The sequence below is a fragment of the Fringilla coelebs genome, assembly GCF_963513975.1.
Source record: "Fringilla coelebs genome assembly, chromosome: 12".
In the NCBI taxonomy this organism is placed as follows: Eukaryota; Metazoa; Chordata; class Aves; order Passeriformes; family Fringillidae; genus Fringilla; species Fringilla coelebs.
This window is the reverse complement of record NC_140038.1, coordinates 18,950,234-18,966,424: the sequence shown is the minus strand read 5'-3', so window position 1 is coordinate 18,966,424 and position 16,191 is coordinate 18,950,234. Positions and strand designations below refer to the sequence as shown.

The window sequence follows — 16,191 nt, the reverse complement described above, 5'->3', positions numbered from 1 at the left end:
TGGCTCACTCATTGTACTACTGGGAGACACCACAGAACACCCTTCCCTGAGGGTCAAATTTGGCCTTCATAACAAAAAGATGCAACTATAAATTTGTGTGGGATAAGAAAAAGAATCAAAGGGAGATCTTTAGCTTGGAGCCACGTTTACAGCAGTGGAGTCACTATATTTGGTTTTTTAAAGAATGCTACTGGATGGGACTGTCTTAAGTCCTAGGAAGAGTTCTTCCAGGCCACTGGCAGTTACTACAAATTGCAACAGTAATTACTGGGGAGTGACTGGCTAAACCTTGCAGGAAACATTCCCACTATAATAGCCATGAAACCTATATATCCAGATATCCTTTTCTAGCAGCAGCACCAGGAGATTCTCTTGCTCCTCCCCACTGTCCCAGCTGTCTCTGCTGAACTCAGCAGCCTGGAGAATTCACCAGCCCAGAAGGGGATGCAGGAGCTGCTATAGTGACATGGTTACTACATGAAAAATGTTATAGATCAACTACTAACAGTTTTAAACTAAGATTATCAGTAAAAAAGAAGACATCTGACTTCAAGCAACACTAGCACTATCCTGATTTTATAAATGCTAAGAGCAACTGCAAGCCTTGTCTTAATCAGTGATAGTTTCTGCTGTTTAGTGTTTCAAATCAGCACAAAGCAGACAAGTAAGGCTTGCAATTACACTCCAAACCCCCCACTCAAGTAATTCTGAACTGCATTCCTTTACCTACACAAATAAATAGTCTTAGTTCGTAAAGCTCTCAAAAGTTAAATAATTATCAACCAGAGTACACTTGCACTTGCTTGGCATCAAAGCCTTCCATCTAGAATGACAATTTAATGCAGATTTGGACAATGCTAAGGTAAACACAGGTCTTTATTTTAAATACCACTGCAATAACATTAAGTTAACTGAAATACAGGTATCAAACTCCGTGTGTGTGACATGAACCATGGGAAGGTTAATCTCACATCATACCTCGAGTTCTACACATTCTCTTTTTACAGGCTTTTTCCATTTAGATTTAGTGTCAGTAAATGATGCATTTTATTTTGCCTCAATTCATTTAATAGAGCAACTGAGTAAAAACAAGGACGTCAATAACAAGCACTAATTTAACTCTCTCACAGTGGTATGCAGAAAACGAAATTATACTTGGTCAATACGGTCAAAATGGAAATCAATATATTATAAAATTCTTCTATTGCACAGCATTAACAGTTAGTGTTTGTTCCCTTTCAAAGACTGAATGACTTTGTTCTCCAAGCTTCCCTGAGCACTCAATCCCTACTAGTAAATTGCATTTGCTTAATGCACAAGTAAAATCAACTACCTGTTAATACTGCTAATCACTGTACATACGTTAGGGAGAGCTTAGGGAAAGAAAGGAAAAAAACCAAGGAAACCAAAGAGACAAAAAAGTACATTCATAGATAACTTTATAAATAAAGACTTTAGAGTTTAAGGGTGAAGCAAGTTAACTTTTAAAACCCAGCCCTAGAAACTATAAAAAAATAAGCTTCAAGAGCTATTTTTTCCTGTCACAAATGTTAATTTAGTGCAACCAAAAAAAAAACTCACAGATTGCAAATTAGTAAGAGGTTTTACGTGAAAAAAATACTAGCAAATTAGTTTAGTTAGAATTAACAGATAAATTTATTTTAAAACAATGTCAGTAAAGGCAGCAAGCATGGACATAATCTCCCTGAAAAGCTGGTTTTATTTGGATGGATTACTTGAACTTGTCTTAGGACCCTCCCAAAATAAGTCACTGCAGCAAAACAAAGTTAAAGCTCCTTGGCAGTCCAGCACACTGAAATCACTAAGGCCTTTCTGAGGTAAACCTGGAAACTGCAAAGCAGTTACCACCATTTTTTTTTCCACACATTTACAAACTGATGAAAAATTTCAGAGAAAAAACACCTGCAGTTTAGTATCTGTTCAAAGCTGAGGTTCTCTGAAAGCCTGACTAAACACCACTGAACAGACTGTTGGTATTAAAGAAGTTCTCATACTACAGAAAGCTCAACACCATCTGTAGGGGAAACATCTTTCTCAAAATACATCCCCACCTCGGAGGTTTGGTCTCAGCCTTATCAATACACATCTGTCTTCACCCGTGCGAACAGCTATTGGCAAACGTTTATGAGAGACGCCCTTCAAACTCCCTTGAAGTTCAGTTTTACTTTTGGGTAACAGCTCTAACCCAAAGGCTTTTACAAGTATTTTAAAGAGCATCTGTTTTGAAGTTGCAGAAGCGAGAGGTTCATATATCTCACATGTGTTTGAGCCAGGCAATCAGTAAAGGCTTATCTTTACAATCAGATAATCAGCAGAAGAATTCAGTGATGACAGATGAGTTACAAACCAACTTTTTCTTCAATTCCTTTATTTAGGAAGCAGGTCTGAGCTTAGGCACTATGTGATTACTTGAGCTGAGGTTAATTTCTCAGAGTAGGTCCTCAGTAACAAGCGGTTTCTGTAAGACCAGTCAGAGGGAGAAGACTTACTAGAAGTGCCATCCATCCTGCTGCTGCTCCCCCGATGGAGACAGGCTGATGCACGCATTGCACAACGCGGAGAATCCGCCTCGTGACAGCCCCGGGGGTGCTGCTCAGAGCCTGACTGCTGCCAGCCCTAGCACGGAAAAACCCTGCTATCAAATTCCAAAGAGGAGGCTTTGCTGTGCTCTCAGTAAAGGATTCAGCATGTTGAGGGAAGAAGTTTCAAAAGCAGGGGAATGACACCTTAAAAGAAGTTGCAGTAACTTACATGAATTTTCTTTTGATGTAGATTTTTTTCTTATGTATGAATAAAGGTAGAAGATCCTAATGATTCCTTTTTTGGTTAGATTGGGCTTTTCCTAAAGCACAAAAGCAAACGAAACCCCCCACAACATCTTTATCACGCTTTATCATAATAAACACAACAGTGATTACAGTCCTGATGACAGTTTCCTGCACAGCAAAGCAGCCAGACAAGCAACGAGCCATCACACTTTCTCATTTACCAAGATTATCAGAGGTGCCACCAAGAATTTTGGAGGTGGGAGGGGATTTGTCAGAGCTATGAACAGAGTAATGATCTATTAAACTTTATAGCCCACTCTGATAACCCATAAAATTAAAACAACTAGAAATGTTAGGTTTTATAGTCTTTATGGATTTCTAGATACATTTATGTAACTAACACCTTCAAACACTCCAAGCAGGAACACACAGAATTACATCCCTGCAAAATGAAATTTCTTGCAGTCTGTTTTTCTACATCTTAGATTCAACTCCACAGGAATAAGATTGACCAAAAGCAACCAAAGGCCCTCTACTTCTTCCTCTCATTTGCTGTGCAGACAATAAATTCACATAGAACAAATACCACAAATGGAATAATGACTGAATTCAAACATAACTGTAGCCACTTCCAGACTGATTTTTTTCTGTGGTATATAACAGTGTCACAAGTCCTCCCCATATATTTCAAACCCAGGTTTTCAAACAATCAAAATGTAAAAAACAAATAATTCTATCTGACCTTCATTATTTAGGTCTGTGTGCCAGGTCTAATCAGTTCTCACGAGCACATTCCACTTTTTAAAAACAGACTGTAGAAATACATTTTTCAAACTAAAAGGAACACAATGCATTGTTTTGATGCTACAGCCTGAAGCCCTTTATCTGAGTTTTATCAAAGTATATTCTATCACTGATCAAAGCAGCAATGACAACTTAATGTTCTCTAAAGTTATATATTGCTGTATAAACTTCCCACTTTTGTCTCGTGGCCCCTGGCTCTGCATGACATTGGGGGGACATTCAAAGGTCAGGAGACTTCCTTTCCAAACCCTCTGCTCCTAAGTGGCAGCTCTACCCATGGCAGGAGTGGGGAGAGGAATTCCATCAGGGCTCTGTTCCCATATACCCTAGAAATTTCAGGCTGTCATTTCTTCTGTCAGATGTTTGAATGACAACTGGGTACATTACTGTATCAACTATCTGTCTGTCTGGCAGCATCTCCACATCACCCTATTACTCATTTTATTGTCATCTCGAGACCATTTCTCACTCTAATATTGAAATCAATATTTAATCTTAAATTCCTTTCAATTTATTGCTTTGCATACACCACGTAGCAAAGCTTTTAAAAGCAAAGTCTGGAAGTTACTTGGACATAAAAGTCTTTCCCTTTTTAAAAAAAAAAAAATCTGTATTTTAACAATTCACTGAGAAATTTCAAACTGAGTTTACTAGAAAAATGTTATGCAATTTTATGTTTAATGAACTGTGTTGAAATGAGTTGTACTTAAGACTCCTGATTTAATAAAATGGCATAAGAACATGCAACATTTCCATGTTTCTACAGTCATATTAAGACCTCCAACATCTTCACAGAGTTTTAAGCTTCAGATGAATGGTTGTCAGGATTACTTAAAGCACTCTCAACATCTTCAAAATTCCTGCCTACCCCCACAAACAAGAGGAAAACCCCTGGAGAAACGAGGCTTACAGTCACTTGAGAAATCAAGGACTGTGGAGCAGAAGAACGAGCCAGGATTTGAGAGGCAGCACCAAATCTCTGAACAATAGAGAATCCAGTTAAATCTGCTCCTATCCTCTCAGGAATGTGAGAATCATCCAAGTACCCCCATTAGAAGCAGCTCCAACTCCTTTATCTCCTATCAGAGAGCCCTTGAGGGGAACTGCTACGGGGAAAGCCCATGGCCCAGAGCTCAGCAACAGACGTGTCCCTGCAAGGATTCTGATTTTCAGGAGCACGGCGAAGCCAGAAGCTCAACAGGCTTGGGAGCACCACGGGCAATAATTAGTTTGGCTCTTCCTGCTCCATCCTAGGAGTTTCACCTACACCTCATCAGGCTTCTTAGGAGCTCCTCTTCAAAGGAGGGAAGGAACAGGGAGGGGCTGGAGAGGGTAATTCTGTGAGTTTGATGCACGGAAAACTTTCACTAGGATCTCACATGGAACAGAAGGGAACAAATGGCAGCATTGGCCCATTCTCAGAATCCAGTTTCAAAATGAAAAACATGAGGATCTGGGATTTGGAATTGAGAATAAAATCAGAACTGAAAATAAAAAAATCAGGCAACAGCAAGTCACAGGCAGCATCACATGCATACAGAGTGATACCCTCTATAATCAGATTTGTTCAACAATCTATGAATAAAGTAATTAGTGATCAGAACTCAGGTGGTGTCATTCTGACATGTCTCTGTCCAGACAGGTGATGCCACCATAACTGTCACTACAATCTGGCAGCCAGGAAGAATTGCCACATAAAAAGGGAATATTTTAGTAAGACTCTGCCCAGATCATACAGAGGAATTCCAACAAAACAAGGATGTCTGAGACGCTGATGTACAGTACCCAGCTCCCAGACATTCCTGGATCTATTAATGAACTCAGTAATTACATCAGCATACTGCTCATGCTTAAATACAGTCAAAACTCAATCAGGCACAGATTTTTTTTTCAAGTTAAAGCATCACTAAAGCTAGAGGCCAAAAAAAAAAAAGTGTGATTGAGCCAAAATCATTATAATCTTGCTAAAATGTGCAAGAAAGAAGAAAAAAAATCAAAATCAATAAAGTTATGTTACAATTTCAAGTGACCTTTAAATATTATAAAACTAATATTAGAAAACTGAAAACACTTGGTCATTACCTTCTGCTACAATAGGATTTCAGGCTTCCAGTTATTGACATGAAGCCCTCCATGCCAGGCTTCAGTTTCAGTTTGTGCCTCATCTTTTTTTCTGATATGAAATGACCACAGAAGTTAAAATCTGTTTCATAAAATTGCAGGTACTTGAAAATATAAGGAAATGAACCATATCACAATTTCTTTTTTTAACTAAGCCCATGCTCATTAAAAGAGCCTAATTTCTAAATACATTTTCCAGTGATTGCTCAAAATTAGAATAGCAAATTTTAAGATGGAATTTTCTAGTCCAATAAGCCTGGTACACAAAGCAATATTTGAATCTCTAATTTAAGTGTTACAATGAGAGATGCTGATGGCTTCCTCCAACTGGTTCCCATTAGTTTTCACATTACTGAATTACAACACATACATACTCAGCACATGCATTTCTGAGGACCTGCTGTGCACCACCAGAATGAGGAATACCAGGAATACCGCAGGCCATTGTTGAAAGAAATACTTTTGTTGGATTTTTTGTTTCTTAACGTCATTTCTGCTACAGTTACGGGAAATATTTCAGTTCCAGTGCACCCAATAGAAGCCCATCTGGAAGAAGTGTTGGAACAAAAGCCTACATTGGAACAACATTTTTAACCATAAAATATAGGTCTGGAATTTTTCTGACTATGTTTATACTATTTTTGTTACCAGCATCATCCAGTGACATTACAAACCTTCACTGAAAAATGTTGTACGATAGTAACAAAGAGGCTTTTAAAAGCCCCTCAACAGGGGAAAAGTGGAAAAGAAAATAACACTAAGAAGGGGCAAGCAGACAAAGAGAGAACAGTGAGCAGCTCTAAGCACAGATGACTCATTCTGACATTCTATACAGGTGAGGGTATACAGGAAAAACTTCAGTTAAGGAAAATTTCCAGGAATTTAGTGGAATTCTTTTATTCTCTGTCTTCACTTCCCTCCCCATAAATTTCAAGCACTCAGAAGTACTAGTAGTCCTCCTGAGATTTTAACCCAAACCAAATGTTTGAGCAAGGCAGACTGTTATAAAATCTCAAGCAACCAACATCCTTTAATTAAATAGGTACCACTGTGTTTGGATGTGCATGGAAGTTAATCCATACGGAATACCAGCTGTACAATACACTGCCCTGTGCTTTGGTCACCTCTGGCAGTCTCACAGTCCAACCCCTATCATTTCCCATCCACGTTGCCATTTTGTTCCTGACTCCTCCCTGCTGTAATTTCTTTTTTTCCTAAAAAAAACCTTAGTTCTTAAAGGCTGCCTGGATAGAGCTGTATTGGAGTTTATACAAAGCCAAAACATTTAAAAGCTTTTCCTCCTAGAAATCTAAGGAATGACGCAGAGATACTATCAGATATTTTTATTGTGCTTCTGGATTAATTCAGCATAATTACCAAAGCTTTACTAATCCTGATGTGAAAAACACAACATAGTAACAGGCAGGTCTGTGTAAGTTTTGCACTGATTTAGGAAAAAGTAATAATTAGTTGTTGTTGAACCTAAGAGGTAATGTAAAGCTTAGTATGCTGACCCTTGGTTTTCCACAGCAAACTGAAGGTAGAACTGAGTTGTTAAACAGAGCATATATTTTACAGATCTGTGCAAAGAAAACCTTGTTTTTAATAATTAGGCAGTAACTCCTTCACAGAAAACAACATATTATTATAATAATTAACATTTTTATTTAGGAGGCCATGCTCCTTTAAATAGTCACATACTTCCAGAGTGCAAAGCTCATGTAACCTAATCTGTGTTTTCCTCAAATCCCCACAAGTCCATTTACTTAAAAACACCACGCTCCTGGATGGGTGCCTGGCGTACCAAACCTGTCCCGTCGTGCATATTTTTATCCATGTTACTAAATTAGGAAAGCAGAGTGGACTAAGGTTATGCCAGCTTGGAAAAAAGAACAGGGTCTGCATCAGTTTGTGCCTTTGCTTTTAAGCTCAGAACGACTATTAAAAAAATAATTGAATTTTATTAAGTATCAAAGCAATCTGCCCTAACCAGAGACAATAAAAGCAGAAGGGAAAACTGGGGAGAAAAGGTAAGAAGTCAAATTTATTCCCCTGATTTTGAAGCCTCTAAATCAAAATGTGGAGCAAAAATTAAAAAAAAAAGAGTTAGGACCACATATTTTCATGCCAGGGTCTAGAGTAAGAATTGAATAACTGGCATGCTGTACCCATCAGTGGAAATCTACTGTGAAAAGAAGGGAGGGAAGAAGTCGTGTTTATGTGCCTGTACTTGAGATTTACTGAAATCCCTTATATTGAGTTCTAGTCAGAATTCTAAGTTGGGTATTCAAGAAGTCTTTACCAGTTAAATACTGGTATGAATAGTAAATACAGATATTGTACTTTACAGCAACATTAAAAAAGTGAGAGAAATGAATATGCAGGTTTTATATCTGGAAGTTTCTCCTGGCCCCAATTAGTAAAGCAAATTCCAAAGCAAAGCAGACTTTGCAATAATCTCTCAACATTCCAAGGGTTACTGTATAAACAGACAAAGCAGCAATCAACAATTATCGTTTGATTTATAATTTTAGTAAAATTGAACCCTCCTTGTCATTACACTGAAGTTACCTATGCAAGAGAAAATTATGTAGTATTTATCTATAAAAATTATGTATTTCAAAATTCACCTTCCTGAACTCTTCCAGCCTTCTGGAAGCACGAGCTGGTTCAGTTACAAAAACTCACTGATCTTACCGCTATTAATTTCCTATTAACTTAGAGGGTTATTCATTATGGAGAGATAATTATTAATTTCCTAATAATGGGTGGGAAGACTCAATCCTCCCTAACATTAAATATGATCAGCCTCAAAAAGGTGTGGTCTTAACAAATGGAATGGGAACACCCAAGTTCTATTTCTGGCTAACACTGACTCCTGCTGTGCCCTGGAGCAAATCACTTCTGTTAAAAACACTTTTTTTCCACTCTGTAAAATGAGGATAACACTCCCTTATCAGCTTCACAGGATCTTTCTCAAATGCTTTGAAGATAAAGTTTTATAAGCCTACAAATGTATTTTAATGAGTCTTAAACTGATTATATTTCTAAAACAATTTGCCTTAAAAAGGAAAAGGATTTGAAGAGAACTGAAAGGAAGGGTCTCTGTGCTGTTAACCTCCCCTAACATTGCTGCAGTTTGCACTTTAAATACACCAAAGGCACACAAATTCATTTTCCTTCAGTCTGCCTAAAGGAAGCAAAATGGCAAAAAGTGGATGCAAGCTGCAGGAGCTTCCAGAGACGACACAGAGGTGTGGATTTGCAGGGGAAGCCACACTTTCCTTCTGCTGGGGAGGAACCTGCCCTGGACTCTGGCACAGACCTGCACCCCTTCAGCTGCTCCATCACCTGCACTTCCCTCTAACATTCCAACAAACAGCAATCCCACTTCTGACAACAAATTTGGTATTTGGTCACTTTTTTTTTTTCTTGGTCAATGCACTCAGCTCTTGGTTTTTAAAGCTCCTCAACAACAAACACAAAGGGAACCATGGTCTAGCCCATGTAAAGACAACTGCTGATTTTTTTTCCCCCTCTTCTTAAAGGGAATTTTGCCAAAAGATGGGCTGGGATCATAAACCATACCCTCTTCTTTAATTACTTAGCTTTTGCTCTTGACTTGGCAAAACATTAAGCTTTTCATTTCAGTAAATCTATAATTAACTCCAGCATGTGCTGAGTAAACATAACCTCACTTTTAATTAAATCTTAGAACAAGATGGTACAAAACTTGCTGTTTCTAAAGAGAAGTACCTCTCAAATAATGGGAAAAAAAAATCTAATCCTTGTCAAATAAGAAACTTGAATCCAAATTTGAGTATAATCCACCCTCTTTTAAGTCATCTGTTCCCCAAACATGCATTCCAGCTATAAGACCAAAATGTAAACCTGAAGAGCCACCACTACACATCAAAAGACTGCAAGGCTAAAGTCAAACCAAATCTAAATGGTAAGAGCAAAACAGAGAACCTTGGCTTTGGGACTCTTCAACAATAATTTTTATAATGCATCTCACTGGATTTTCTTTTTTTTCAAATGACACAATAACTATTACACAAAGAGAAATATTATTTCTCAAGGATGAAAGGAGCTGAAGTATCATATGCATTATAACCATCAGAAACAAAGGGGACCCTTCTAGTTCGTAATTTGTGAGTGAGAGAATTCAGAAAAGATTCAGAAAACTTCCTTCTGACACTACATGCATATAGAACTAACTCTCTGATTCTAATTTAAAATGAAATATCAATTCACTCAACAAAAGGAGAAATCTCTGAAAAAATAAAGTTCAGCCACTGTGAAAACACAGTGTCATGTCTAAGTCAAGCTCTTACATGAACTAATGTAATAAAATAAAAAACCATCTTTCGTTTGTGCTGACTTCTTCCAGTAACATCTTTGGTGTCACACATTTCCAAATGGCCCTCAAGAATTTAGATTATTTAAGTGCTACATTTAAATAGTAAGAAACTTGACAAAACTTACTTCATGTTCAAGAACTGCATTTACCAGAGCCAAACAAATGAACCAAGAAACTGTTACAGACAGCAGCTACAAGATTTACAATTTGCAGAACAAAAAAATGTTGTGCATTTAAATGAAAACAAGTCCTCAAGAGAACTTTAGAACATTAAATCTCTTTTTACTTATCTGCAACTCTTTAATCAGCTCGTCTGAGAGGCAGAACCTCTCAGGGATTCTGATTACCCCAGAATGTAGACACTGAAGACTCTGCATTAGGCAGAAGCTGGTCCACTTATTAATCTTATCTAAAGTATATTCAAAATATGACTTTAAGAGAGCTCCACAAAGCATTTTCTTCCAGCCATTTGCTATTATATTTCAGTTTCAACACGCTTATTCTGGACAAATTTTTCCCTTTAATTCTCATCAAGTTCAGCTGAGTCACCTCTGAGCAGTTCTCACAACAGCTGAAGGAGGCTGAAGGAAGCCCCCCCCCCCTCAGCAGTGGCAAATCCAACAGAGCCTTGAGGCCAAAGCTCAAGATCTGACCCAAGGGTGGCAGCGATTTGGGAGTGTTTGCTGAGCACAAAGGAAGGACTATCAGTCACACTACCCAAGTGCCACTGCACAGAAGGTGCTTCCCCATCTCCAAGGGACACCACTTCCATGCTTCACCTAATGCCCATTTTCCATCATCAGTCTTCTATTGCCTGATTTCTTCAGGAAGCTAAACTGATGTCTCCACACTGGCTGTGTGTACTTTTATCATTCTCCTCCATCTCCTGCCTTAAAATGATTTTTTAAAACTCTCTGAACAATCCTGACCATACCTGAGAAAAGCAGAGTGGGTGTCATTATTAAATTCTCCCATGTTTTATTAAAACAAGCACTTAGGAGATTAAAACCTTGCCCATCCCAGTGCAGATAAACCACAGCACAGACTCAACCTCTATCAGAGTCTGAAGAATCTCTACAATCAGACCAGAGGCTTAAATCTAAATCTTAAATGCACACCACTTCAATTAGTTTAAAATTTGATTTCTATATGGCAAATCTTAAATACTAAAAATTAACATTAAGAGCACAATTGTGGAACAAAACCATTAAAAATGCATAATGAATCAACATATGCTATTAATTGTATTGTTTCTTCCAGCTCTTAATCACAATTAAGGAAGACACAGCAAAGAATCATTCTTAAGAATTAAAATGCAATAGAACAGTGGGGTTGTTCAGACACATAATAGCAAACATTTACCATCCAACTGTTCTGCAGCTGCAAGAAAGATATTTTTTAGCAACTGATTTAGGATATTACCGAGAGTATCTTCCTAGATATCCATGGAATTTTGAAAAAAACTGACAGTACTTTTAACACCAGACACGGGGAATGGAGACCCAAGAGGAATGCCAGTGCAACCACTCTAAAGTAATTTCCATAAATGACTGTCATCGAAACCCAAAAGCACTTTTTAAATGCAGATCTTTAAATTCTGCACAAGTAGAAGCTAAATCATATCTTAAATGGCTCCTTATTATAAATTAAGAGCCATTTAGAGCTGTCTTTCCCTAGCAGTGCAGTGTCTGCTGCACAGAAAGCAGTGAAAACAGTAAAATGATGCACTGCAGTGGAATCACATCCCATCCTAGTTCAGATGAACTTTGCCAGCTTTCCCAACAGAATGCTAGCTGACACTATAATGAAGATTCATGCCACCAGTATAATTAAGGATGAAACAATTCATCAAAATTTATTATTTTGCTCTTCTTTTTCAATTGTTGAACATAAGTGTTATTTTGAAACTCTTAAGACTTTTTTTAATGAAGTCTTTGAAGTCTTCACAATTTTACAGAGAACATCTAAGAAAACACACTTGGAAGCCCTCTTTGGGAATTCCTAAACTTCTGTTTAGGAAACAGTGCAATAGATTAACTCTCCAGTGGGCAAATTATGCAGTGTGAATGAAAGGCTAATCCTGCTCGGGCTGGTAACACTTGTGTGACATCCAGTCCCACTGACAGTGACAGGATTAGTACCAGCAGTGGCACAAGGGACACCACCACAAACACAAAGACCACACACTGCTGCAGTCCCCAGTGCACAAGCAGGCAGCACCAGCAGTGTTCCTAAGCATGCAGACTTGTCATGCACACAAAAAACACATTCAGGGACAATGCTCAGGACCCGATTTTCTATAAACTTCAGGAGAAATTTAATGCAGCAAGTCTCAGCTGATACCAGTTCCTAATCAAATGTGGTAGACTCCAAATCAACTCTTCAGTAATGTAAATTATCCTTTTGAAAGTCTTTTTTGGAACCTTTTTAAGTTAATGTGTGAAGTTTTGCAGAAAATGTGTCACTTTTTCTTTGAACAAGTCTTTCTTTCATGGTACAGCACCATAAGGTAAATTATCTTTGAGGAACATAAAGCACACTCAAGTCACTCCTTTCTTTTGAATGTAGGACATCTGAAAATTGATGGAAATTTTATTGGCCCTGGGTCATAATGTTTAACAGGTTTATCTAATTTCATTCCAGAGCATTTACATAGTCATATAAATTTTTTTTTCTTTCTAATCATAACCATCCTTTGACTTTTTTTAAGCAGTCTAGAAAAGTGCAAGGAAAGGACAGCAAGATTTCTGCACCCAAAACTTCAAGGAGCATTTGCAGAACATTTCTTGAGAATAAACAATGTGAACTTAAAACACATGAAGGTCACATTGAGAAATTAGTTAAAATAGAGCCAAGAGCTAATTCTGTTAGATTAAGTTAGACCAGGTTTTTGAAATCATAGCCCTAAATTTTTATCATCTCTGCAGATCAGAAAATGCAAATACACCAAATGAGAATTAAAAACTAAAATTAAAAAAGTATTTGAAAATCACCATCATCTTATCTGAACAGATATAAGGGTGATAGAAGAATAATAAGGTTATATCTGCTTATCAAAGCATTTAGAAGACCAAAAAAAAAACATTCGAAATCTGCCTATGGCCAACTTTTTCTGACTTTGTGTCACATTTACTTTAAATAAGTTTTGCTTTTTATTATAAACTAGCAAGACAAACATTTGTTATCTACTGTCACAATGAGATGGAACTGCCATAGGCAAAGCTACTAGACATGTGTCTTTTTAGAAAATATGAGATTGGGGCTGTTGGGCTAAAAAAAAGGAAGGAAAGACCGGAATCCTTTCTATTGTGGAAAATTGGAAGAAACATCATTTTATCATAATGACAGTTGTCATTGGCATTTTGTGTCTTCTCAAAGAAGTTCAATATTTTCTTGATATGATGGCAAAGTCTGTTAAATAAATACATTTTTCCCACTTCAGCAGCATTTCTCAGGACTCTGCAAGTACACAGAGCGCAGCTTTTCCCTAACCAGAGCACACTGGGAGCAATACAAACTGCAACCCCTGCAAGTGTAGGGTGTAGCACTCAGAGCACCAAGAGCAGATCACTCGGCAAGTGAAGCTGCAGGGCTGTGCCAGGGCTGGGAGCCCTCAGACACTGCACTCACCTGCAGGTAAGTATTTCAGCTGGTTGTTTGCCAGGCGAAGGTGCCGCAAGGACCTCAGGCGGCCGATCTCCGGGCACACGATCTCCAGGGCATTGTCACTCAGGTCCAGAAACTGCAGCTTAACCAGGGAGCCAATGGCTTGTGAGAGAACAGATTAAAACGTGAATGTGACCCAAGAGTGACATTAAAATCCTCACCGGACTGTGAGAGGAGGACAAGCCACAGCACCCAACAGCTGTGTCTGAGCACATCTCGAGGTGTTAAAGCCGGTCTCACAGCTCAGCGACATCAATTGTGGAAATGCTGCTCTAGCTAACAAACAGCTCTGCTGGCAGGGAGACAGGGCTAACAAACACAGTGATGTACACAGTACTCCCATCTCCAGACCCTCCTCAGACAATTCTGCTCTGAAACCACTTTCTCCATTCTCTTCCTTTGACTCTATCCAATTTATATTCAGAAAGAGCATAAATTGAACACAAATTCCTCAAGTTGGGAGCATAACTGCAATTAAGACAAAGAAAAGAAACTAGTACAAGTTCTTGCTCCTTTGGGTTTCAAATCTGTCATGATCTAAACCAGCAGAGTATTCAGTGTGGTAACTGCCTGAAAGCAGCAGACACTCTGGATTTTTAGTTTCTGCAGAGTGCCATTTAGCCTTTTCACTTTCTGCAATTAGAACTGGAGCAAACAGCATTTAGGTGCATTTGAGAAATCATTAAAAGAATTTAACATAGCATAAATAAGGACATTATCAACTAAAAGCTACACTGGTATATTTTGTATTAAAATCTTTAATGTTTTATGGGAAAATAAAGGAAAAGTAGGCCTCTTCAAAAGAAGAAAAATGAATATTTTATGATTCCTGCCACTTATCGTGAGCTGGGAGATTACTTACCTTCAGGTACAACAACTATGTTATTTGAATGAAGGTACCTGGGGGGAGGAGAAAAAGCAGAGGACACCACCTGTTACCCTCAAGGACTTCTGCTACATAATCAGTTTGCAAAATATCCAGTTTCAGACTGAAAGAGCACCCTCAAAGCCATACCACCCTATGACCACAAAAACTGTGGAAACTGTATAAATTGGCAATGGACAGGTACTTAAATTTCACTTGGATTATTAAATTATTACCATAAAAATAAAAGAAAATTACATACAATTATGTAAAACAAACCATTCACAGTTACAATAATAACAGGCTTTAATTTTGCAAGTCATATGGAGGAAAACAAAAAGGGAGAAGAATAAGCAGAGAGAATAACCAGAATAAATCATATTTGATCACCAGGTTATTTGACACTAAATGCTGGCCAAGGTAAGCAAAAAAGCCCACACCCACACAAGTTATACAATTACAAACATTTTCCCCTACACATAAACTCTCACACCTTTAGTGAAGAAATAAGCACATGATCTATTCACTGAAAGTGGGTTTTTCAAGCTTAAAGTACATTTTACAAAAGAAAAACCCAATCCTGCACATGGTTATTTATGCAGCTACAGAGGGTGGCCAGATCTCTCACTAAGAATATTCAGCACCCTCTGATGGAGCACTTCCAGTACTTCTGGTAACACAAACACTGATCTTAGATTTTACACATTTCAGATTTCAATCATCATTGCTGCAAAAGAACAATTGTATCTTGTAGAAAATAGCAGTAACAAAATTTTTCAATACTGATATCCAACTGTAAAGGAATATTGAGTACTCAGTGTTCAATTGCTTCGGCACACATGGAATTATTTCCATGGCACGTTTTTTCCTACTGTATTCCAAGAGCATTTCCTAAAGTAGAAACCTCTCTTTTCAGTGAGACAGAACAAGGGAAAAGACCTACAAACATTTCAACTGCACGGGGCACCTGAACCTTCTCTTTCTCCTTAAAAAGTGTAGTTTGCTAAAAACTTAACAAACATAAGAATAGCATACATGTCTGTAGAAACATAGGATGAGCATTCTCTTACCCATTTCAGCTGCAGCCCTGAAAATATTTAAGCTAAAAAAATCCTGTATTATGAGGAGCTACACCTCATAGCCCAGCATCAGGGGCATGATATACACAGAAAAACACACAAGTGAGATAGCTAAGGATGTAATAACTTTTAGGAAAATAAAAATAATTTGTCTCTCAAAACTGAAAGCTTCTGTACCAAATTATTCTTTAAATAAATCCTTGTTTTGTGGTCTCTTCCCTGACAACAAAACACCTTTTATTGTCTCATCAAAAAATGACTTGTCCTATTAGAGCTACACAAACCACAGGCCCATTGCAGCTCTCTCCAGACCACCAGAATGTGTGGGATAATGGTGGGACAACTGAGCTTGCTGAACATCAAATAATTAGGCTTGCCTCCTATAAATCAGTGTTTGTAAGAAATTATTTTAAGCTGTAATTTAAACAGGTTTTCCTAAAAGCAGTATCAAATAACATGGAGGTTTCCTGATGCTCAGTGGCAAATCATGATATCAAATATAAA

The 16,191-nt window shown here is 37.9% G+C and overlaps 1 protein-coding gene across 5 annotated transcripts in view; it reads right to left on the bottom strand.

Moving 5' to 3' along the window:
• The window catches only part of LRRC28 (leucine rich repeat containing 28), a 51,748-nt gene that overhangs the window by 28,214 nt on the left and 7,343 nt on the right, over positions 1 to 16,191 (bottom strand). For 3 of the 5 annotated variants that reach the window (XM_084213777.1, XM_084213779.1, XM_084213778.1), the window contains exons 4-5: positions 14,606 to 14,643; positions 13,708 to 13,845 (exon numbers count right to left, since the gene is read on the bottom strand). In XM_084213777.1, the coding sequence (XP_084069903.1) occupies positions 13,708 to 13,845; positions 14,606 to 14,643 (176 nt within the window). The remainder of the gene's footprint in view (positions 1 to 13,707; positions 13,846 to 14,605; positions 14,644 to 16,191) is intronic. The other 2 variants (XM_084213781.1, XM_084213780.1) reach the window with 1 other exon arrangement.